Source organism: Varanus komodoensis, unplaced genomic scaffold (assembly GCF_004798865.1).
Source record: "Varanus komodoensis strain SLA01 unplaced genomic scaffold, ASM479886v1 scaffold5, whole genome shotgun sequence".
NCBI lineage: Eukaryota > Metazoa > Chordata > Lepidosauria > Squamata > Varanidae > Varanus > Varanus komodoensis.
The window spans coordinates 13,546,767-13,569,969 of NW_025336087.1; the positions used below are offsets into that span (position 1 = coordinate 13,546,767).

Consider the following 23,203-nt stretch of genomic DNA (forward strand, 5'->3'; position numbering starts at 1 on the left):
TGGGGAAAAAATTGAGGCTTAGATGTGCATACATGCTGTCATTGTACACACGTAACTATAACCGTAATACTTGGGCTAGAAATCTCAAGAAATGGAGAATGATGTCAAATAACCCCAGGGCTTTAGACTAGATTTTCCTGAAAGGTAGTCCTTGTTGCCAGTTGGAAAACTGCACATGTAGCTGAGGAGGGAAAAGCATCAAAACTCTTTATGAGATCAAAGATATAAAAAATACGAATAAGACTGACTGGGTCCCCTAGAATAGCTCTTCAGATAGCACCAGCCCCAGTAAGGGTCTCCATTCATGTTTCCCTAATGCCCCCTGTGGCCAAGGTTATACTTTTCATCCCCTGATAAAAAAAGGAAAGTCAGCAGCCTGCCTGCTCTGATCTTTTTCTCCATTCCCCTCTCATGCCTGCAGTTGGGCACACCTGAAATCCTGTTCTCTACAATAGGTTGGAGAGGGAGCAGAAAAGGGTCCAGGGAGGGACACGGAGGAGAAGCCCTGACCGCACCGTCTCCTGCCTCATGGGCAAAGTGGGTTGCAAGCCAGCAAACGGGGGCTGCCTGTCATCATTCCAAACAGTCAATGGGATTCATTTAATAAATTTATTTCCATAATTGCCCACAACTTCTACATTAATTCATTAGCCCACTGAGAATTTATACAGGCAAGAAGAAAGGGATATCTTTCCAAATGACCAATTTCTCCAACAATAACATGCACAATCGTCTTAGGCCATCTTCTGCCACATGGTGGACAAGCACACACCCTTCCAAAGGGAGACAAAGAGCTGAATGATGTTTAGGCACCAAAAGCTGACCATTTTATTCACCCAATGTTTTTGAAATGCTAAACATGCTGACATCGTTGTTCTGCCCTTTTGGGTGCAGTTTGTATTTTTGTAACACTTACAAATTCTTGTTCTGCAAGCTACAAATGTTTTTATACATGTTATAAATTTTAAAAAATGTTTTAATACATGAGACAGACAGACAGACAGGACACCAGTGTTTTAAATGAACAAACAGTTTCAGCTCTGAAAGTCATTTTAACTTCATGGATTCAAGAGAATAGCTAGAATCATTGGGGTATAATCTTATACACATTTAGATAGGAAAAAAGTCCTACAACTCCCAGACAGCATGATTACTACAGAATGTTGGGAATTTTGTTTCTTTGGGTTGTTGTTGGGTTTTTTTGCTTTCTGTTTTGGTCTAAATATGCATAAGACTGTGCATTTAATCTTCATCATCTTTCATCTTGATCTCCTGTTTTGCCATAATTGCTTACAGTGGAAAGATACATTTATCACATTTGGATTATGTGCATGTGAGGAAGAAATACACCAAGGAATGCCATATGCAAACCGTAGTTTACCCTGGGTTGCACAGCCTCTTTGCTCCCAGAACAGCTTCCCCATCTGCCAGAGATGATTCACAAACAGTTGGGCAAAAAATTGAATATTGCCTAAAGCTCCCATCTAGCAGTGCGCAAGGATACCCATCTGCTTACATTGGCCTCTTTTGGCAACAGGTTGAATGCATCCTTAGGATTATTTATTCATTCCTTTAACGTTTTAAAATGTCTGTATCCTGAGATGATTTATTATTACAGCAACAAAGACTGAAAAAAGGAGGGGGAACAACATAGTTATACAACCTCCTTTCTATCAAAAAATAACAAACCATACACAGTACATACTCAGTCAAAGAGTAAGTAAAAAAAAAATCCCTAGTCCCTTTCTCTATGCCTTCCCTAGTCTAGAGAAGGATTGAAAGTAAATGCTTATTTCATAATCTATACCTTGGAAAAACTTGCAGGCACTTTCTGTACAAAGCCAACCAAGACTGTTTCAAGAATTGTCCCAGATGTTATGATTAAAATTATGCCCTTATTGAAACATTCCTGTATGAGAACTAATATTCATAGGATAGGAGATCTGACCTGGAACAACTGGATCTTTTTAAATATACCACAGCCTCAACTTGGAAGGAATGATGACTTGAGGCTGGCATCCATCCTTCTCACAAGACCATAGGAAAGTGCCCTGCATCCAGTCTGCCTGGCAGAGGTCTTCAGGATCTCTGGAAGAAGTCTCCTCTCCTCAGCTGCTGGCTGGTCCTTTGCACTGGAGATGCCAAAGTTGAACCCAAGATTCAGCTTGGGTTGTAGGCAAAGCACATGTCATTTGCTCTTCAGTGCAAACTTTTTCATTCACAAATTGTCAGCTGGCTGGCCCAGTGTGGGGCTGGCAATAAGAGGGCTTAAATCCTTTGTCCCCTACTTGTACCTGCAATTGACATGGATTGGAGGAAGGAGGAGAAAACTCTGACTGAACTGAATGGGGCTTTTTTTCCTCCCAATGCAAAAAACTGGAGTGGATGAATAGAACTGTCCCAACCCAACCATGGAGAGGAAAGGAGGGAGAGAGAGACAGAGCAGGGCTTCAAGCCAGATCAGTCCTTCTGGACTAGCAATTATGAATGAAATGGCTGGCATTAACAGGCAAATTATGTAATTAACATCATGTAATCATCATGGTGTTGTTGCAGTAGAGGTCGTTGCTGAAGAATGAATTATCATATTGTCTGAACCCAGCCATGCTAGAGAACCGTGGTTCATTAACTATCAAAAACCCATGAAGAGAATGCATGGTTTGGCTGTGAACAGCGGGTTATTCACTGCTGGTTTGTTGTCTTGGCTGGGTTCATACTGGGAATGCAGAGATTTAGCCAGAATCCAGCTCTCTTGCACTAGCCCAACTTCTTTCCCATGCCGAGCCTTAGGCAGGAAGTGAGCTGAGCTGAGACCAAGACCATAAATGCTCAGGATTACTAGTGGACACTTCTTTGAGCAAGGTATGCAAAGCACACAATTCTTTCCTCAGAATACCCTAAGTATGCAAAGGCTGCAAGTCGTGTGTGGAAACCAAACTCTGCTTGCACTGCACGTGCACAGGCAGTGTATGCACACACTGGGTTTGTGGACTTGCTTGGACTCACTTCCTCCCAGATGCCCACATGAATGCTTGGAGTAAAACAGACTCAGGGCAGTGAGAAAGCAGAGAGAAAACAGGGAGCCGAGCCAAGGAAATCCGACAGAGTCCCACGGGCAAACAATTTTTCTCACACATTGCTAGTTCAGACAATGGGATAACTTACGTTTCAATAATGTATGGTTCAGTGACAACCTCACTCAACCCATACACAACACCTGAGTCTGGGTTATTGCATTGTTTAAACCCAGGCAATACCTCACCAGTAAGGTGTTAAGAGGGGCATCTTCTTGTTCCTACAGTTCAAGATTGACTCACCGATCAGGCCTTAGTAAATTAAAATACCACTAGGAAACAGTGTTATGGCTGGCAATCTGACATTCTCTCTCCACCCTTGCAGTTCACTTTGGACTGGACTGGACACATACACTGCTATATGGAGTGGTTGGGGAGGGTCACATCTCTGTTGGGTCCGTCGGGCTATAACATGTGTGGAATCAGTTTCAGCCAGAGGTCACGTTGGCCCTGGTCTGGGGCATGGGAGCAGAGGGGGGGCATGCTTACAGGGAGCAGGTCACTGCCCAATATGGATAGAACAACTGCTACCAAGTGCCCCCACCCACCTTTCGGCACAGATACCCTTTTCAGCCCCACCATCTCAGGTGAACCATGCAGCTTATGCTAAAGGGAAGGTATTCTTCTTGTTCCAGTGCTGAAATAACCACCCCCTCCAGACCTGGGCAAGGGAAAGGGCTTTGATCTGATCTGCAGCAGAACAGAGATAGCCCCATTGCCCAGCTAGAGAAGTACAGATTTTTTAAAAATCATTTGCCTTTGTTTCATGGATTGTCAGGCATCTTTTGTGCCACTGTTATGCTTACTGACAGAATCAGAATTGAATTTTAAAAGTGTGCATCAGTGCTAATGCCCTCTTATACAAATATGTATTAGTTAATGCAGTTAGCAGTTATCCCCCCAAAAGTTTTTAAAAATGCTCTGCAAATTCACATGACTCAGAAAAATAGGTCACGCCCATACAAAGGAAATGTTTTTTCCTTTTGTCACTGCTGGGCAGGGGCAAAAACCTGGATGACTGAAGGCTCCATCTGCCTCATCCACAAGCTCAGACTGCAACGGACCTGCACCCCACCACTCTATACGTCAGAAAGCAAAGAGACATGGGTAAAGATGGACAGTGCATTTTCCAAGACATGGCCTTGATTCATATATTTATTATTGAGGAGATAGCCTCCAACCCTGATCAAATGCTCACATGGTTCACAAAATATCAAGTCAAGTTTTTGAAATAAATTGAAACCAAAACCAAAAGTGCACTAAAAGCAGCAAAATCTATAAAAGCAACATAAAAGCATGCACTCTACCAGCCGAGTAAAAAGCAGGTGCATACAATTAAAAGACTTGGGAAAATAAAAAGGGCACTGTCTGAGTCTGAAATCACACTAAAGCAAGCACCAGGCAAGCTTTACACATGAGAACATTCTACAGTTGGATGCCACCACTAAGAAGGCCATTTCCATTTTAATTGCAGCTTAAAATACTTCAGAAGGCCAAATCCTGACATTGTTTATTTGCTTATACTGTCTGTATCTTTCCTGGTAACTAATGAAGTACCAAACAAACTGAGGAGAAAAAAAGACAAAAGACACCCAGACAAAAAGATCTAAAGCTCAGGCCCACAGGGCAAATGTGCACATTTGTATGTGTGTGTCTTTAAAGGACTCTCTCTTCTAAGGACACCCCTACTGGTATACAAGTATGTATAGTTAGGGAAAACTTTTACAAAAAGAACCCAAAGGGATTTGCACCCTCAGAGGTTTGGAGCTCCAGCCCTAGTGGGCCATTCCCCAACACGACACTGAAGCAAAGTATGTGGGAGCTGCCAAGCAGACCTCTTTAAAGGCAGAAAAACAAGGCAAGCTGGCAAAGGAAGCCATCCTGTCCCCTCCCACTTTTGCTTGCTGCGATCAAGTGCGTCCTTTCTCTCTGCTTTCTCCTGCTCCACACTTCGCTTTGATCTTATCTTCATCAAGTCTCCAACTGTCTCATCCAACATTTGGTTTGGATATGACCATCTGGTTTGCATTCAGCTTGGCTAGGGAAGCTGGACTGGCACTGGATCATGAAGACTGGATTTCTGATCCACTTTTGCTTTGAGATCATAACAGAGTCTCAAGCCAGTTCTCAATTAATCACACCTCTGCTATAATCAAATTATAATTCAATCAGACCTCCAGGAAAAGTAATTTCAAAAGATTCATTTAACTGAGAACACCCTTTGAAAGCGATACATATTATGGGGCTTACTGACATCTTCTTACTTTAAAAAGAAGTCACAGACAGAGAGTGGTGTCGCAAGGTCAATCTGGGCCTAGAATTAAATGTTCGGAACATCTAGCCAGAGAGAGTTTGCCTTGGCCAAAAGTATTACCTGGAATTTCAAAAACAGCCAGTGATAAAGGCGGGCTTCCAAGTTCTAGTCTTAATAGCAGGCTGGCAAAAACTTGCCATAATCAGGTGGAGAGCGACACTAGAGCTCCTTCTGTTTATGAGGGAATAAAATTGTGGTTTATATGCAAAATGCATTTATCACAATTGGAGCACACATTTAATACATTGTGTATAGCAACACAACCTGAAATTGTGTCACATGCAAATGCAATTGCAGGAGAAGTCAAAGAAGAGAAAGGGACTTTAAAGTTTCTTTGTTTCCTGTTTGTTTCCTTATTTGAATTAACTATGCTAAGGTGGGAAGCAGCAAAAGATACTTTTTAAAAGGAAAACAAACAATTGACAGTTCCTCCTGCCCCTCACAAAAAAACACAAAGCAAAAACCTCTCATCCTTTCAACCCCCTTAGAGTGAAGTCAAAGCAAGTAAGTACAACCCTCTCCCATGTGGATTTTCCCATTAGGTATCTCCATTATAGTCAATCTGAGTTCCCTGTAAGAGCGTGGAAAATAACCTGATTTGTTTCTGAGCGAACAAGCACTCCAGCTAGTTGTTTCCAGAGCAAGGAGACAAAGGAGACAGTTTGGAAGGCATGAAAAGTCGCTGCAAAGTTTGTTTTTCTAAGGGGAGGGGAGGGGAGGGGGCAGCAAAGGGGGTATTTGCAAAGCTGAGAGGGAAAGAGAATGAGAGAGGGAGAGGGAGAGGGGCCATGGCCAGAGCAAGGCAAAAAAGGCTGCTGCCATTTGCCAAAACCCCGCCGGGATCTTCCTCTTTCCCTTCAGCTCAGCCCACCGACAGATTGCAGCCACTCCTGACCTCACAGCAGTACCCAAGGTTAGCACAGGCGGATATACCAGTGCGGTGTGAGAGCCAGTGTGGTGCAGTGGCTAAGAGCATGGGACTGGGACTCAGACGATCTGGGTTCTAGTCCCCACTCAGCCATGGAGCGAACTGGGTGACTTTGGGCCAGTCACAGGCTCTCAGCCCAACCTACCTCACAGGGTTGTTGTTGTGGGGGTAAGATGGAGGAGGAGAATGATGTAAGCTGCCTTGAGCCCTTTGCAGGAAAAAGGCAGGATATAAATCGAAAAATAAGTAAATATACACGCTGGGAGAAATCTGGGGTATGTGGGCAGACATAGCATGAGGAAGATACGCTGAGGTGAGTGTCATTGGCACCCCGGGGAGTCAGGCATTACAATGCCAGTAAAAATGCCTAGCATCCACTGCCCCCAAGACTGCCATGTTTGCACGATACTTTTAAAGATGAGCATCCAGCCTCTGCGCTCAACAGAGGCCCCCACACTTGGTTACGCAGATCTACCCTTCATTACCCCACAATGCAACTGAGGTCACTTCTTCATGGAGCGGCCTTGTTGCAGAAATAGAATAAAGGGCGCTTCTTTTAAATAAGGGTCACAAAAGACATGCAAAACAAACCGACACTTTGGGGATGATCCCAACTATCTTGAAGGGGCCACGGCTCAGTGACAGAGCACATGCTTTGCAGCAGAAGGTCCCAGGCTCAATCCTCATCTCCAAGTAAGGCTGAAAAAAGTCCTGCCTGAAACCCTGAAGAGCCACTGCCAATCTGTGGCCTGGTTCACACAATCAATACTATAGGCTATTCTTAGGTTGTGGGTGGTTTGCTAGCGATGGCAGTAACCCTTCCTCCACCAAGTTTGGAGATCACCATAAACGGCAGCAATCCCCTGCCTAGGCTTAAAAATTGTTGCTGTAAATCACCCAGGGAGCTTCAGCTATTGGACAGTAGAGGAATTAAAGTAATAAATATATGGCTGGCATGTGCTGCAGTCCAGTGTGGCTTATTTGAGCCACAGTGGATAGTGATGATCATGCAGATAGACCCAGCACCAGCAATAGAGAGCAAAATGAGCCAATGGTCTGACACAGTGATCTACCCAAGAATACACCCTTTCTTTGTTGCTTTGTAACATACAAATCTAAAATCTCTGAGTTGTTTGTAGGTTTAACCCAGAGTCAACCCAGAAACAAACCAGGAACTATTGCTGGGTTAGGGCTGGGTTGTCTAACCCTTAAACAAACTAGAGTTCAGAGTTTGGATACCCAGGAATGGAATGTCCTCTGATAGTTAATTGAATTCAAAAATAGCTTACGTGTTCCACTTATCCCCACACACTCCAGAAACTGACACCACAGTGTACAAACCATGTGATTGTCTGGATCCAACCCTATGGCTTTAATTTAGAGCCCTGACGGTACATCAAATGCTATGGAGTGCATCAGTGTAGTGCAACAATTAGAATTTAAAAGTGGGTAGAACTGGTCCTGCCATAAATTAATCAACTCATCTAAAAGCTGCTGCTGCTATAAAGAACAGAAGACCTTGGTCACCAAGGATGAAAAGTAAAATAGGAAAGCAGTGGTGGCGAGGCAATTCAAAGCTACTAACAAAATGAATAGGTAGCTAATATACCATTGTGAATCTCTAACAATTCAATCTGAAGATCAGAGTCTAATGAACATTTGTAATGTTTTGTTTAAGCAAGAGCATGTGACCACCTGTATGAATAGAACGAAACCAGCCACAGAAAAACCAAGGAGGTGCCTGCATTAACTGCCACCACACCTCCACACATACAAAAGTGGCGGGGGGGGGGGGTTACAAAATTAAACCAAGTCACAAAGAGTTGGCTAGGCCATTGAATGCTTTGTACAGATAATAACTTCAGAGAAGATGACTAACAGTTCAATGTTATGGTCATTAGAGAGAGTCGAGATGGCATAGGATTTTTTTTTTAGAGACTCAGCTCTCATTTCAGAAATCTGCTCCTAGGTTGGAGCTGGGACTCCACCCTCCAAGTTCCTCCCTGTCACACTCACAGGCAGCATGAGGTGCATCAGCGGTGCCTCTGAGAAACTTGGAAATGGGGTCTGGGTGCAAGGAGGGGGGAAGCAAGGCTTCACACATCCTGGCATCACTTCAAACTCCTTCCTCCCCTTTCTAGGACTGGACAATTACATGGCTGAAATCAGCTAAGAGTTTTGCACGGTGGGAGAAGTACAGAGATGACCTTCCCAATAACAGTAACCCATCAAAAGGAAGAGGTGGGTCTTGAAGTTTCCCATCATTAGTTAGCACCTGGACAGAAGACCTAGCAGGTCACCTGATCACTGTCTTGTCCGCTAGGATTATGAGTGTATATTTTATTTAAATTATAATAAATATTTCTCCAGTGGCATATAATATAAAGTAGTATTTGCAAATTTTAGGCAAACATCTGTTCTCCATTTTGGTGATGCATTTCCTATTGCCAAGCTCTTACCTTTGTGAATAAGGGGAGGAACAAATTATGTTTATATCCAGTTTTCTACAGCATTTCCCAGGAACAGGTGTATGTATGCTTGTACATATGCAGCAAAACATCAGCTAATTGAGTTCATTGCTGTCATTAAGTGCACCTGCGTTATCATATATATTATCAGAAATCTGAAGTTAAATATTAATTTAGCTGCAGGATCTGGGGGTTTATTTATATTCCGTACCTTCTGTAATAAAAAATAAACCTCTCTGAGAAGTGCAAACATGTGCAAGGTGATTTAAGAACCAAATAAAATAATGATTGCTCAGCTAGTGTCACATTGCCTAAAAACTTAAGAGGCACCTGCATGGACTCAGACCCGTGGCCCATTTGCTCCAATAAGCTCTCCCCCACAGAGGCCCACAGGAGGGCCCCAGGAAGCTCACCGGCAGAACATTAGGGCAACAGCCTTTCCCACTGCTACACCTCAAAACCAGGCCACTGATTTTACAACCTCAGAATCTGCAAAACAACACAAACAATCAGGATGGTCATGTTGCATTGCATTTGATAGGTTGCACCATCTCACACAGCAGGCTGGGAGGGGATATTGATCTGTTTGCTCCCCCATATACCAACATCCTTATCCATATAAAAGTAGAACTGACAGGCCAGTCTTCTAGCTCTGCATGAACAACGTGTGTCTGTGGTGTACTTCAGAGTATCCAATCCTATTACCACTAGTACCTGAAATCTGAAATGCCACAGTGAAATGCAAGCTGCACCACATGCCTGCCCTGATAATTTCTTCCTGCTTTATCATACAAGCTTGTACACACAACATTTGTTAAAACAGCTCCTCTTTCCTTGGTTTGGATCAACAGCTGCCAAGCATTATGTTTGCAGTGCCAACTATGCTTAGCTTTTAAACTGGGATTAGAACCCAGTTTTAGAAGCTGCAGACTTGGCAGCAGAGCTCCGTATGGCTGGACACTGGCCAAGGCCCAGGGACCGTCAGGGGATGATCTCCCATTACCAAGGCAAGGAATGATTGCAGAGCACAACTCTGGTCATCCTTTTCTCTTTGCAAGCCCAAACAGAACTAAAAGAAGTGAGAGGGGGTTTGGTTTGCTCCCTTGCTTATTGACTCCATCTCTATGCTACCCATCTGAAGCCATCCAACACGGACTACAAAAAATGAACTGAATAGAACAATTGAATTCTGTTTCTTAAAAAATGTAATCAAATGAAAACCACAGTAAACTCTTCAAAACAACCTTAAAGCCAAAACAATTGAAAGAGCCAATGAAAGAAAAATGTGACTTATCCTGTGTCCTGAAAGTAGATGGTTTGAGGACCAACTGCAACTCCAGAGGGGGCATGGATATGGCAGGCCGGATAAATGGGCATGGCGAGCCGTAGTTTGCGGTCCCTTGCTCTAGAGTCTGAAAGCAACACAGCAGTAAATCCTTTCCAGCCTGCCCAACAAGCAGGCTGCTGCCAGCCAGGGGGTCTTCAAAAGGGCCTTTCCTGCTGATCGTAATACCTGAGCAGGTTCATAGCATGATGCACACTCCCTCAGATTGCCCGGTCAGAAGTATTTTAGAGCATTAAAGGATATAGCCATCACCTTTAACAGAGCCTGGAAAACAACTGGCAACAAGTCCCGATCACTCAATATCAGGGTGATACGATCAGGAGGCCATGCGTCCGTTGCAGTCCAGCTGCCACACTGCGCACCAACTGATGTTTCAGGTGCTCTGCAAGGGTAGCCCCATGTGGGTCCCACTACAACAGGCTATGTCACCAAGGCATGGAGATGGGAGATCACTTCAGAGGATCTCTGGGACACAAGGACTAGTGGCACCTCCCTGCCAACCTGTAAACTCCCAGCAGGGACCTTCAAAATGCTGGCCAGATGATGAAGAGAGGAAACAGAAGCAACAGCTGGAACACCAGCATGAAGGGCAAAGGGATGACAGCAAGAGTGGGAATTATACAACAGAGGGAGAGTTTAAAGCTCCCCCCACAAATGCCTCATTTCTCCAGCTGTTCTTTATCATCAAAATAATTTCATACACAGATTATAGCAGGACCCCATATCTACCGGTTCAGTTACCACATTTTCACTTAACCGTAGTTGCCCTAGGTCTGAAAGAGCAGTCATAAAGTGCTTCCTTTAAATGAAAATTCTTGATTTTATAGGGAAAGAAAAAAACATATGCTCCACTGGAGCGGCTTGGAACCTATCCCCATGCTTACGGGGGTCCTGCTATATTTTAGAGGAAACCCCAAGGCATCAATAAGAGGCTGCTTTGCAATGCCTGGCTACATACTGGCACCAAAGCAGGTGTTACGCTATACCATATTTAATGCTAGCCAGGCAACAGAGAACTCAGCCATGTACCACGCTCCTTTACTGCAAATCACTTGTGTGGCATCTGGCACCAGGTACAGCCTTGATGAACACACACAGTTCTTTCTTTGAATCTTTACAGAAAGGAACTCTTAAAAATAAACGTGATTCCAAACTTGGCTTAGGTGCATATAAGTCAGCACTATCCTGCCTGATTTCCATTTTAGCATGTTTGTTTTTATATGCAAATGCATTTTGAAAGTCCTCATAACAAATACCACAGTGACCAGCCTATCATGTATAAAGCAGGACTTTAATATGAGCACTAAGCAAAGTTGGTTCTCTTAAATGAATGATTAAAAATCTCTCATAACTGAACCATTTAAATGCTTTTACACACACCCTTCAAAAGGGTTAACATTTTAATTAATCTTGCACAGGTTTGTAGTTCAGCCAGAACCAACAAGGAAGGAAAGGTTATCTGCAAGTACAAGTGATCAAAAGAACTTCACAGAGACTGTACAACTCCATAAGGAAAATAAGATATAATACATATCAAAAAATAAATGTGAGCATTCATCACTGAAGGTTAAATGTATACTTGCACTTGATAAAAGAAATGCACACAGTTTCACACATTTCCCACTTCCTGAAAAATTCACTCTATGCTGGCAATGGGGTCGTATTCAACAGCCCAGTCTGCATCATGTCTGAGTCCCTTCAGATCATTGGATTAGACAATGAACTTCTATGGTTACAGCATGTGGGAACTGTAAGATACTCTTCTGTCTAAACATGCATAGGTTTGTGCCCTTTGTGGTCTTGTTGCATTGCTGTATGTGTTGCTTTTGTTACTTCTGTCTTTTACTTCATTTCAAAATAAAATAAAATCCTATATGAAATCTATCAATAGATTTTCTCAATCCCCTGCTGCACTTCTATAAACTTCAGAGATTGTGTATGCTTCACCACCATTCATATCCCAATGTTTTCCCAAATTCTGCAGAAATAGAGATTACCAGAGTTTAAAAAGGGCAGTTTCTAAAATCCCCAGTTTCTAAAACACAAGTAAAACAAATTCCCAGTTTCTAAAACACACACAAAATGACTACAATATGCAGCACAGGCTGCCTTACACAAGAGACATTTCACCTAATAGTGCTTTGGGGTTGGGGTTCTAGATGCTGCTTAGGCATGTCGAAGGGCTTGTGCTCACCCAACAGGATCTGCAACTTGTGTGGGAGGGCCAAGCGTGACCCATGGCCCTCTCTCACTCTGCTCACCTTGCCTTAAGAACTTTGAGAAATTATACAATGATCAGGACAACTGTTTTTCTTCTCTCTTGACATTCAAAACATTCTCTGTGTAAAGCCTTACTGTGGATAAAAAATCATACCATCCTCTCTATGGCTATGGCCTCCAGAAGGGACCGCAGCTCTGTGGAAGGTCACAGCCCACCTCAGAGCCCTGGCACCTCCAGTTCAGAGAAGCAGGGAGCCTGTGATGTGGAGCTTCCTGCCTGCAACCCCAGACAGGCACTGCCAGGGCTAGCTGGATGAAGACTCTTCAGTAGAAAGCAGCGTCCTACATTCCTACAAGCTTGGTATTTATTTACAGAGACCATGATCCAGAAAACCAATTTTGTACATTCAGATATGTGCACGTGCCATCACTGGGGATCTTCACTTCCTTTTAACTCTGATCACCACGACCACCCCTTTTTATTGAAAAATGCTTCTCAACCTGACATGAATTTCTAAAGCAATCTGCTGTGCAGTAGCTATGTGTGTCTGCGTGTGTGTCTGTGTGCAGGTGAGCAAACGAGAGAGAGAGCTGATACCAAAAACACCCTAGAAGCATAGTGATAGTTGCATGGATTACTGGATTACAGTCTGATCATGGTCCACGCATCATACATCTTCAACAGTAATTAACATAACTAATTGTGATGCACGAACAATGTAAAATTACAGACCATGCCTCAATTGAGACCAAATCTACTCACACTGTGGGGCTGCAGAGCCTGCACATGGAAGACTCTCAGTGGAGCACAGCACAGTGTAACTCAGGAAACCCCCACCCAGCCCTCCCCCATGTCTTGTAAATAAGCCATGCTGTGAAACAGGGAGAGAGGCCTGGATCATGGCAAGACCAGGCCACTAATTCATTCACTCCAGGCCTTCCTAGAGCTCCACCAAGAACCTCTTCACCTGAAGCAGATCATTGTAAAGACATGCTTTCCAGAAAAGGAAAGAAAATATATCTGCAACGACAGCCACTGGATCACAATCTGACCTCATCTATAAATGTGGTCATTACAAAATTACTAGCTAATGTTTCATGAAGGTGCTGCTGGCTTTTATTAAAACAACAATATATTTTAATGCCTCAGTCTTTCACCTCAGAACAGTTGCTATTATTTACACCACAGCAACAGCCTGCTATAGATGTCCAGCAATTCCTCTCCAATCTCGTAATACCAAGATTTGCATGAGGCTCACATGCATTCAAAACCTATTTGTCTTTCACAGGTCCTTGAATTAAAACATCGTAATTAAACTCCAGCAGCTGTCCTTAAGAATTGTCTTACTCTTTTTCAAGACAAGATTTTTATTGACTAGACAAAAGAATAATGCTTAGTTCAATTTCTGCTGGATGCAATACATCAAACTAAATAATCATTCCCACCATTCTCCTTCCCACCCCGGTACCAAACTGATGTCGAGTGTATCATCTTTTGCCTATGCTGCTTTCTGAAAAGCACTGAAACTCAATGAGAAGATCATTTCCATCATCTCTACCTAAGACATCTTTGAAATGTTCAAAACTGAAATGTATAGAATTTCATCCAAGCACAGCAAGCCAGAAATCTATTCATGGAAAGTGGACAAAAGGACCACTTTCAGTGCCTGATTTAAATACAGGCTTGATTGTGTTGCCCATGAAAGGTATACTAATCAGGCAGGAGTTTTTCTAATGGAAGGAACTCCCGAGTGGTTTATATACTACATCAGAGACCAATTATTGGCCTGCTCTTGCACAGCCCTTAGCTGCTTTATCTTTAGAGCAATTGTGCATGGTTTCTATGGGGTGCCTGTTCAATCCAGTTGTTTTTGGGTATTTTTACAAGACGACGTATTTTATTATTTTTATTTGCAACTTCCTTCCCCAAAGAAATGCTCCCTAGTTGTCTTGGAATACATTTCACTTCATTCCCAGCCAACATGCCCATTGGCTGATCTACAACAATAAATCATTCACATCTTTGTCCAGAGGTAACCAAGGTACAATTCAAAATGCAACATAAAAACATGCACAACACATATTCAGCAATCCTATGCATGTTTGCTTAGAGAAAATTCCCCAGTGACTCATGACAAACTTAAGCTGTACCAGCGTCAATGGGACTACTCTTAATCTGGACCAACCATTAGTTTCAATGGGAATAAAGTGCAGCTAACATTGGTTCTTTCAAATGAAGTTTTTGTTGTACCATCATCCTGTTTCATTCATGGAATTTTAACAGGGCTCCAGACAACCATATCTTCCACTTATAATCCTCTTGTGTTTCTCTTCCAATACATCTGTCTTCTTACGTAGTGCAGACTTTTTAAAAAAAATTCTTTGCTGTTTTAGCCTTTAAAATTTAAAAACGTAAAATTTTTGAAAATGCAATTTTAATTACATTTAAAAAAATCAAGAACAGCTGCACAGTGCCCTATGATTGGTAGTGTTCTGCTGGGAAGCACTGTTCATCTAGACCCAGCCTAATGCAATAAATTAAATCTATTTTAGGTTTAGTGGATCTGCCCTTAAAATCTATCTAGAAGTTTTATTCCAGCCAAGATCTGATTTCGCTTATTTGTCATTCATGTGACATCAGGGGCTATTCTAACATGAAGATGGGGGAAGGACAGAAGTTTTATATTTGTAATGGAAATATTTATCTCCCCAAAAAGAGAGACTATATTCATGGTACGGTAAGCATCACCATTCCAACTGCTGCCAGCTAAAACAATGGAAGTGTAGTATTCTGGAAGTCACATTGTGAAAACTATTTTGTAAGTATTTCAGAAACACGGCCCACACGATGAAGAAAACACACCATTCCTGTAACAGCTCGAGTAGCATTCAATGGCTCGACGTCTCTGTCCAGAGGCCACAGAATGTTGGCTTCATTCATGCTGCCTCTCCATAAGCCCCCTTTCAAAACAAAAGAAAGGACATGTAGGGCAGAAGACAAATGTTGTGGAACTTACATAAAGAGGCACTTCAGCGCAGCTCAATTCCATTCTGGCAGCATCTACAAACAGAGTAAAGCAAAGGAATTATCACACATTTAATCGAAAAACATTGACACTTTTTGTATGCTGTTCAGAATCCTATACTAAACTCATCACCATGGTACCTGAAAGGCTTCCCAAACCATTTCCTAGCATCTGTAAAAGCCATAGCTCTGTGTACAGCTCTCCATGACAAAGGAAGCATGGCAGGTGCAAAGACAGGACTATGGAAAAAGTTATACTTTCAACCAATTAAAAAACAATTGCTTAAATTTAAATACATTTGCATAGCATGCAAACTTCATTATAGCTGTCAGCTGTGTTTAAAATAATAACCAAACAAGCATTCATATAAAGTTTACTGCTTTGATACATGAAAGGTTCATCTAATCAACCTACTGATTAAAGCACATGCTTCTTTAAAAAGGGAGGGCCATCCTTTGAATTTATAAAGTACCTTTTAAACTGGATTTTGTAACAAAAGAAAAAATGAACAGGAATTTGTTCACCAGAGAATTAAAACTTGTGGATCATACTTTTCCCTGCGGTAAAGAAAACAAGAGTGAAATAATATTGATCCCCCTATTTTACATCAAACATGCACTTCCTGACAATATTCTTTCCACAACTGCAGTCACTAGCTGCCTTGATAACCATATAGAGAGATGAAGTATTCTAGCCTACTGGAAACAAAAACAAAAACAAAAGTATTATCAAGATTTAAAAGTGGGAAAGTATGTTTCTTTTTTAAAGCATTTCCTGTTCTTCAGAAATTATTGCAACATACTCTTTCATTTTGCCTGGTGCCTCCTCCACCATCTTGCAGAAGCTCTTACACTCCCCCAGAAAGCTTCTCTCTCCAAACAGCAGCAGCCCCAGGTGATTATTTCCAGGTATGTGCTCACAGGTAGGCTGAGGCAGGGTGTGGTGGTATCAAGCAACAAGCTAGCTAAAACTCTTTTCCACCAGTTGATTATGAGAGGGAAAGCTGTAGTTTAATTTTTCAAAATTTTTCTTAGAAAGCAACTCCTGGTCCAGCTAATTTAGTGTGTGAGGAGAGACAGAGAGAGATCCTTTAACCTCTGTCATGCAAGGGAAATTAATTAGAGCTGAAAGTTTGTGCTTGCTCTGATCTGCTTGCAGATGAATGTTCCAAACTATTGCATTGGTCCACTGAAGCACCGGATCTGCTCAAAATAACCATCACACATTGTTTTGCTAGTTGACGTGGCATGCTGGGGAGCTTACTCACAGGTAAGTCATCAGCTGCACATTCCTGATATACACAAAACTACCATGAAAGGCTAACAAAACAAAGCAAAAGAGAAGAACGGATGCAAACCCTGCCTAAAGAAAGCCACTGTGGTATCGAGCAAGTGCGTTGGACTGTGATTCAGGAGACCCAGTTTGAGTGCTCCCTTGGCCATCAAGCTCGTTGGGTGACGTCGGGCCAGTCACGGAATCTCGGGATGCTGTGAGGATACAATGGAGCAGGTGCACAAGACAGATTTATGTAAGCAGTCCTGGCTTTCTCGCAGGAAAAAGGAGACAGAAATGCAACAAACAAACAAAGGTGTGCCCTGCCATATAGTGACATCCCTTCGGTCACACTCTTGTTTTTGCCACACACCATCGCTCACGATTGGCTGTGCAGGCTAGGGCCGAGGTGACCTGCAAATCCACATCTGGGAGGGGCCTGTGCTGCCCACCCCCAGCCGACAGGGGGTCCTGCTCCAATGAAACCCCTGCAATAAATAAGAAAGTGCAGGAACAGTGTATTTCTTTCCATTCCTTGCAGTGCCTGGCAACCTTCTGCTTCTCTTGGGTTATCCCAAAGAAGCTGATGCAAAAATTATGGCAAAAACACAGGAAGAATCAAAGCACAAATCTTCCCTAATACAGAAATTAACTTCCCCATGTAGGATAGAAAAGGAAGAGAACAAAAGGAAGTGAAGTATAGTTTCGTGGCATGGAAACAGTGGACCTGAAAGCAGAAAGACACCTAATAACAGTTTCAGGGTATGGAGATCTGTGTACTGTAGTGCTGAGCTTTTAATTGGATAATCAATCTATTAAGACTGCATGAATAAACAGTTTCAGGTCATTGAACAGTTTACCTCCATTCTTCTATGAAAGCCGCATCAGGCATCCCCCCAAAATACCTCATTTGAAATTAATTCAGAATAAAATACCTCCAGCCTTACACTAATTCATGGATGAATGTACTAAGCAAAACATCCTCACAACTAAAATTGGATTTGAAATAGAAATAAGACCCAAAGGAGGTCACCTTCACCCAGAAGTAGACCTGCTATTCAAGTTGAACATTTTCCAAAATCAATTAAGCTTCTCTTTTGCACAGTCCGTTATTTCATCCTGTAGAGTATGCAATGAGTCAGAAATGGTTTAAACATTTCTCCTCCTCTGTATGCAAAACCTACCCTTTTCCTACTACAGCAAAACAAAACTCCTTGAACAGATTCCCATGAGGGCTGCTTCACATGTTACAGCACCTTTTGACTTTATGTGGTATGATGGAGGTGGGAGAACACTTGGCACAATTTAAAGCAAGCTGAAAAGAACCTGCCTGCCTAATCTGTTTACTTGTAAGAAAGTGATTATTCATACTATGCACTACAGCAAAATATGCATTTTAATTTATGTTTAGATTACCTCCATGCAAGGAAGATGTACTGTGTACAAAAAAATCATCATTTTTTTCAAATATACATAGAGGCAAACCTAACTACGTGCCTATTGCTTATGTTTTGTCATCATTTCATAAAAATGGCAGATGGTTGCAATGGCTAAATCAAACTTGGCATGGCTGCCTAGGCTACCTGGCTCTCTCTGACAATTCAGCATCCCATGTAGCACTGCTGTCTTGGCCTTGAACCATTATGGAGTCCATGTACCAGAAGCCAATGTTGTTATCTTGGTCTAGGCCTAGGGGCCTGCCAGGTTGGAGATTTCCCTATAGCCTGAGTGAAGCAGAAGCAGAATACAAGGGTCTCAAAGACATCCTCTTAGACCATGACAAGCATAATCGAGCAAAACTATGCACACTTGCTTTATATAAATTGCAGAATTCAGCTTCTTTTCAACACAGAAAGTTAGTCACCTTCAGACAGAATGTTTACTTATCAAATGCACATTACCATGAATATAATGTAGCACCAACAAAACACAGTTTGAGGAAAAGGAGTGGGAGAAGCTGATTCATTTTTTGTTCCCCTTCAATTGTTTTCTAGTTGGACCCAAATGTTAGCAGCTACAGTGCATAGTTCCATATTGGTCATAAAAACGTCAAAACCAGCTGTCCATTGTTGTTGTTATAATTTATTAGATTTCTTTCTCTAGATACTTAAAAGACACTTGAGGAGACTGAAGATTATTACTGAACCAAGTTATCAGAGTTAAACCTTAGGAGAAAAGCTGGCAATTTTAACATAGTTATAAGACACATGTGGACACTTCCAAACTTGCATTAATGAAAATACATTTCTTTGTAAAAACTTACTCACATGCTGTTCTTTATGCCCTGGAAAGAGCATAAAGAGCATTTTTGTTCCATAAAAGTGGAAAAGATTTCTTCATATGCATGGATACAACCAATGCTTTTTTTTTTGTAAGAAATAAGGTGCCAGAACTCATGAAATTTTTTACCTTTCGCACGTAGTCAATCACTGTACACACACCTGCCCACGTCAGTTGTGTAACGAAACATAACGGTCGCCACCCACAGAAAGCACTCAGCACGCGACCACACAACCAATCACAAGCCGAGAAGTGCCATCACAACCAGCGCAGACGAAGTATGCATACATCAGATTCGACACACGAGCAGCCCGCATGCACCGTTTTAATGATTTTGCCACCAACCTGCTACGCTCAACAGGGTGATTCAAATCCACGTGGACCAAACATCAAATTTTCAACAGTTACTTTTAAAACTTGGAAAATCTGTCAAAAAAAGGTGCCGGAACTCCATTCCGGTGCTTTCTATGACAAAAAAAGCACTGGATACAACTATTCACAAGACAGGTGTATTTGACTATAGGAACTGTGAAAACAAGGTCCAGGTGAACTGAAAAATGATTCTGAACTGTGCCTGAACAGTTCCCAGGTCCCAGCTTCAATCCTGGGTAGGGCTAGGGAAGATTCCTGCCTGAAACCCTGGAGTGCTGCTGCCAGTCAGTGTCAACAAAACTAAGCCAGAAAGACTCAAGCTAAGGCAGCGTTTGCTATTCCTGTGTTTTGTGTCCCTAGCTGTTCACTTACAAATACATGGATCAGATTCAGTACTCCATGTCCTTTCACAGAAGACCTTTGTTGTGCAATTGTGCTGCCTTATTCATAGAGTTTTACAGGGCATCCTGCAGTTCACATGGCCTTCCATTTGCAGCCCTCTCACACAGAACACTGCTTTATGGCCACATAAGGCCATTTCTCCAGCATTGCCTACCTGTGCTAGCAAGAGCTCTTAAGGGTATCAGGCAGCGGCTTTTCCCACTCACCTGCTACCTGATCTGCCTTCTCACTGGATTGAACCTGGGACATTCTAACTCAAAAGCATGTGCTCAATCCCTTAACCATGGTCCTTTCCCAAAGCAATTGTGTTTAGGATTACAGACTTAAACCAGACCCTTGTCTTAAGAGTTGCCCTAGTGACACTTTAAAATTACGCAACGCTTGGCAGCCACAATACCAGTTTACCCTCCAAACACATCCCAGCAGTAAAATAGACATGTGATAGCTGCTCTTACATTACAGCTGCAGACATTATGCTAGCCTGCATCTCAAGCAGCCTGAAGCCAAGCCAAACACCCTGGGGAACTTCTTATACGTCTTCCGTGCAAAAAGGACAGCAGCCATTGTTTTAAAACATACTCCTTATTTCCTTTAAGCAAGCCATAGGAGAGTCGCACATTAATAATGGCATTTCCTGAAAGGGACGTGCAACAGGACACATAATTGATCCTCTTCGGCTTCCTGCTCATGTATAAGATCTTGTTAACATCATAAGAAAAACAACACTGTTTGTAAGTACTTGAAGTAGCAAACAGTGTCTTAGAGATGAAGGCCCCTTGCAGACCATGAGCTTCGAGCTACCGATGGGAAGCCATTGTGCAGCAATTCCATCTTTTTCTTCCTTTCCTTCCTCTGGTAAGAAAAAAGGCGGAAGCAGCAATGGGAACATGCAGGAAGGCTATGAGCAGAAAATGAGTCTGGTCTCTTATAAAATTCTGTGAGTGTGGCAAGATGATGGTGCCATAAAGGCCTTGTCTGGAAGGCTCTGAATGGAATTTGAGGGTCTTCCTTTCTTGAGACACTGAATGTTACCCTTCGGCTGGCTACCTCACTGCTGTGTTTTATGTGCTCTATACGAGAAAATCTGTGAGTGCCACAGCCTCAAGAAAGATTTCTTTGCCTTTATAAAAGTGTACAACAAAATGCATTAGTCGCATTGACAACTGAAGTACAACAGTTCTACTTGTGCGGTGGGGGGCAGGATTTCATTAACAAACCATTAAGAGAAATCAGATTAAGTAAAGTACACAAGATATATTAATGCTTGGCAAAGTTATCGCTGGACACACAGATTAACTTTATTTATCCTTCTCTCTTCTCCCTCAGAAACATTTATGCTACTATTGTTTGGAAACTGTGTGAATTAATACCCACCACCTGGCAGCAGCTTTGTAAACCCAAAGGAGAAAAAAGAAGAAATATAAGCACCACCACAGGGGTGGCAAAATAACTTCAGGAGCGGAATACATACAATCAGACTATTCTGAGGCATTTTTTACATTTCCTGTTCATAGGACCAAGTGAGAACGACAATCACTTGTAGCAGCAGGGTGCAAAGTCAAAGGGCAGGATCCAAGCTAGTGTTGGCACTCATGCCTAGTATGTTGCACTAGCAGAAACTATACTGCAACAGCAGTTGCCTTTGCTGACACACAGCTATGCTGGGGAAACCCGTTGCCCAGGCTAACACTAGGGGCATTGCTGGAGTCAGCTTACATAACATAAGCAGCAACAGAACTTCTGTTGGATACCGCCTACAGAGTCTATCAACAAAGATCAGAACCCAGAGAGCTATTTAAGGAGGTGCATGATTTTATTTTCTTGGAGCAGCAAACCCCCATGTTGCAGTCCCCTCTCTGTCAAGAGAGCTTTCCCAGGCTAGGGAAACAGGCATTTTGAGAAACCCCTACTTTTCAGGCAGAATACAATGCATGCTAGATCAATATTCTGGAAAAGGTGGCCATGTGTCCTACTCTGCAGAGGATAGTTCCCTGTTTGAAAGGCTGCCCAGTCAAGGTCTAGCTTAAGGATCAAGAACTATAATAAGGGAGGGCGATGGGGGTGATGAAGTTCCCCACCCACAGTTAGCCAGTCCCCTACACAGTGGTGAGATGGACTGTAGTTCTATTTTATGAACTATTTCTACATTTATTTTATAGGTATTAATGAATATAGGCAAATATACATACATTGGTTGCCTCTTTTTCAGTAAGGCATCAAATGAGAAGACTTTGCAAATGTGTTGTAAATGGCCTGTGACCACATAATAAGAATAAATATGATGACAATCCTCTTTTACCGCTTCAGACAGGGACAGCTTTCTTTCTGGATGCTCTAATTCAGGGATGTCCTTGCACAATCAGGAAGGGGGCAACAAAGAGTTTTCAACTGGGGACAAAAGTTCCCCCTTGGATAGAATTAAGATTAAGTTTTAAAAGGCCAACATAATAACTTATGTATTTATACCTAATTCTAATGTATAGCTCTGTTGCCGGGATAGGTCAAATGCCTTTTTCTTTTTTTCAGAGGAAGGGATTCGTGCACTGGACATGCATAGCTAATATAGAGGGCCCCGTACTATTTATTTTTTTTAAAATAGCCACAGCATGTAGACTCAATGAGTTGACCAAAATTACAGCTGCAGGTTATAGCTAAGGGTTTATCACATGTAGCTTAAACTACTGGAAGAGGCGATGCTCGTACTTCACTCTTCCCAAATTGGCACTCTTGTCAATATTTGTAATTACAGAACATTTCCCAGCTGTTATTAACAGCTTTGTGGAATAAAATCAGAGGGAAAATCTTGGAATAAATTGGAGGAAAAGCATTGTGAGGTGAAAAGCTGCAACAAATACATTCCCAAATGCTCAAATTTGAACAGATACTTCTTCAGGCTTCCTTGTAAGTTTTAGAAAGGGGATGGCTAAGTCTGTAAGTATCCTACAATGACATTAAAATGCATTATTCTCTAGTGCAAGAATAAACAACTTCCAGGCATTGCACACCCATACCCCTCCACTGCTGCCAAGCTTGCAGTTGAAATTGCTACTGCAAGGTGGGGGGGGGCAAGTTTACTTAAAATCAGGTCTTATCAATTACTTCCAAACAAGGTCTACGCACCTTGTTTTCTAGCAAAATTTGCCCCATCCTCCCTCTGTCGCAGGAAATTCGGCAATGGGAGGAGGCAGTGGGGCCATGCAAAAGCAATGGGGGCCCATCGTGGCCTTCAGTCCATGCATGGTTCACCCCTGCTCTTATGTCACACAAGGTTACTAATTGTCTAATTGCCACTAATCGTCTAAAAAAGAGGATACGCATTACTCAAAAAGAGGACACAGATTTACAAAATATGTGTTTGTGCTATGTATACAGATATGGAAACAATAATTACAATCATTATGCAAGAAGTTCCCCAGAATGACTGGTTGACCTAGCCAGGAAGGGTGTGCATATCAGGATTAATGCACAGCTTTGCTTGCGGGAGAGCCCAGGTTTGCTGGAA

At 42.3% G+C, this 23,203-nt stretch overlaps 1 protein-coding gene across 2 annotated transcripts in view; it reads right to left on the bottom strand.

The window, feature by feature from the left end:
• Nucleotides 1-23,203, bottom strand: part of ARHGEF28 (Rho guanine nucleotide exchange factor 28) — a 168,178-nt gene that overhangs the window by 133,890 nt on the left and 11,085 nt on the right. For both annotated transcript variants that reach the window (XM_044446481.1, XM_044446480.1), the window contains exon 2: nt 15,367-15,410. In XM_044446481.1, coding sequence (XP_044302416.1) covers nt 15,367-15,399 — 33 coding nt within the window. In that variant the 5' untranslated portion in view covers nt 15,400-15,410. The remainder of the gene's footprint in view (nt 1-15,366; nt 15,411-23,203) is intronic.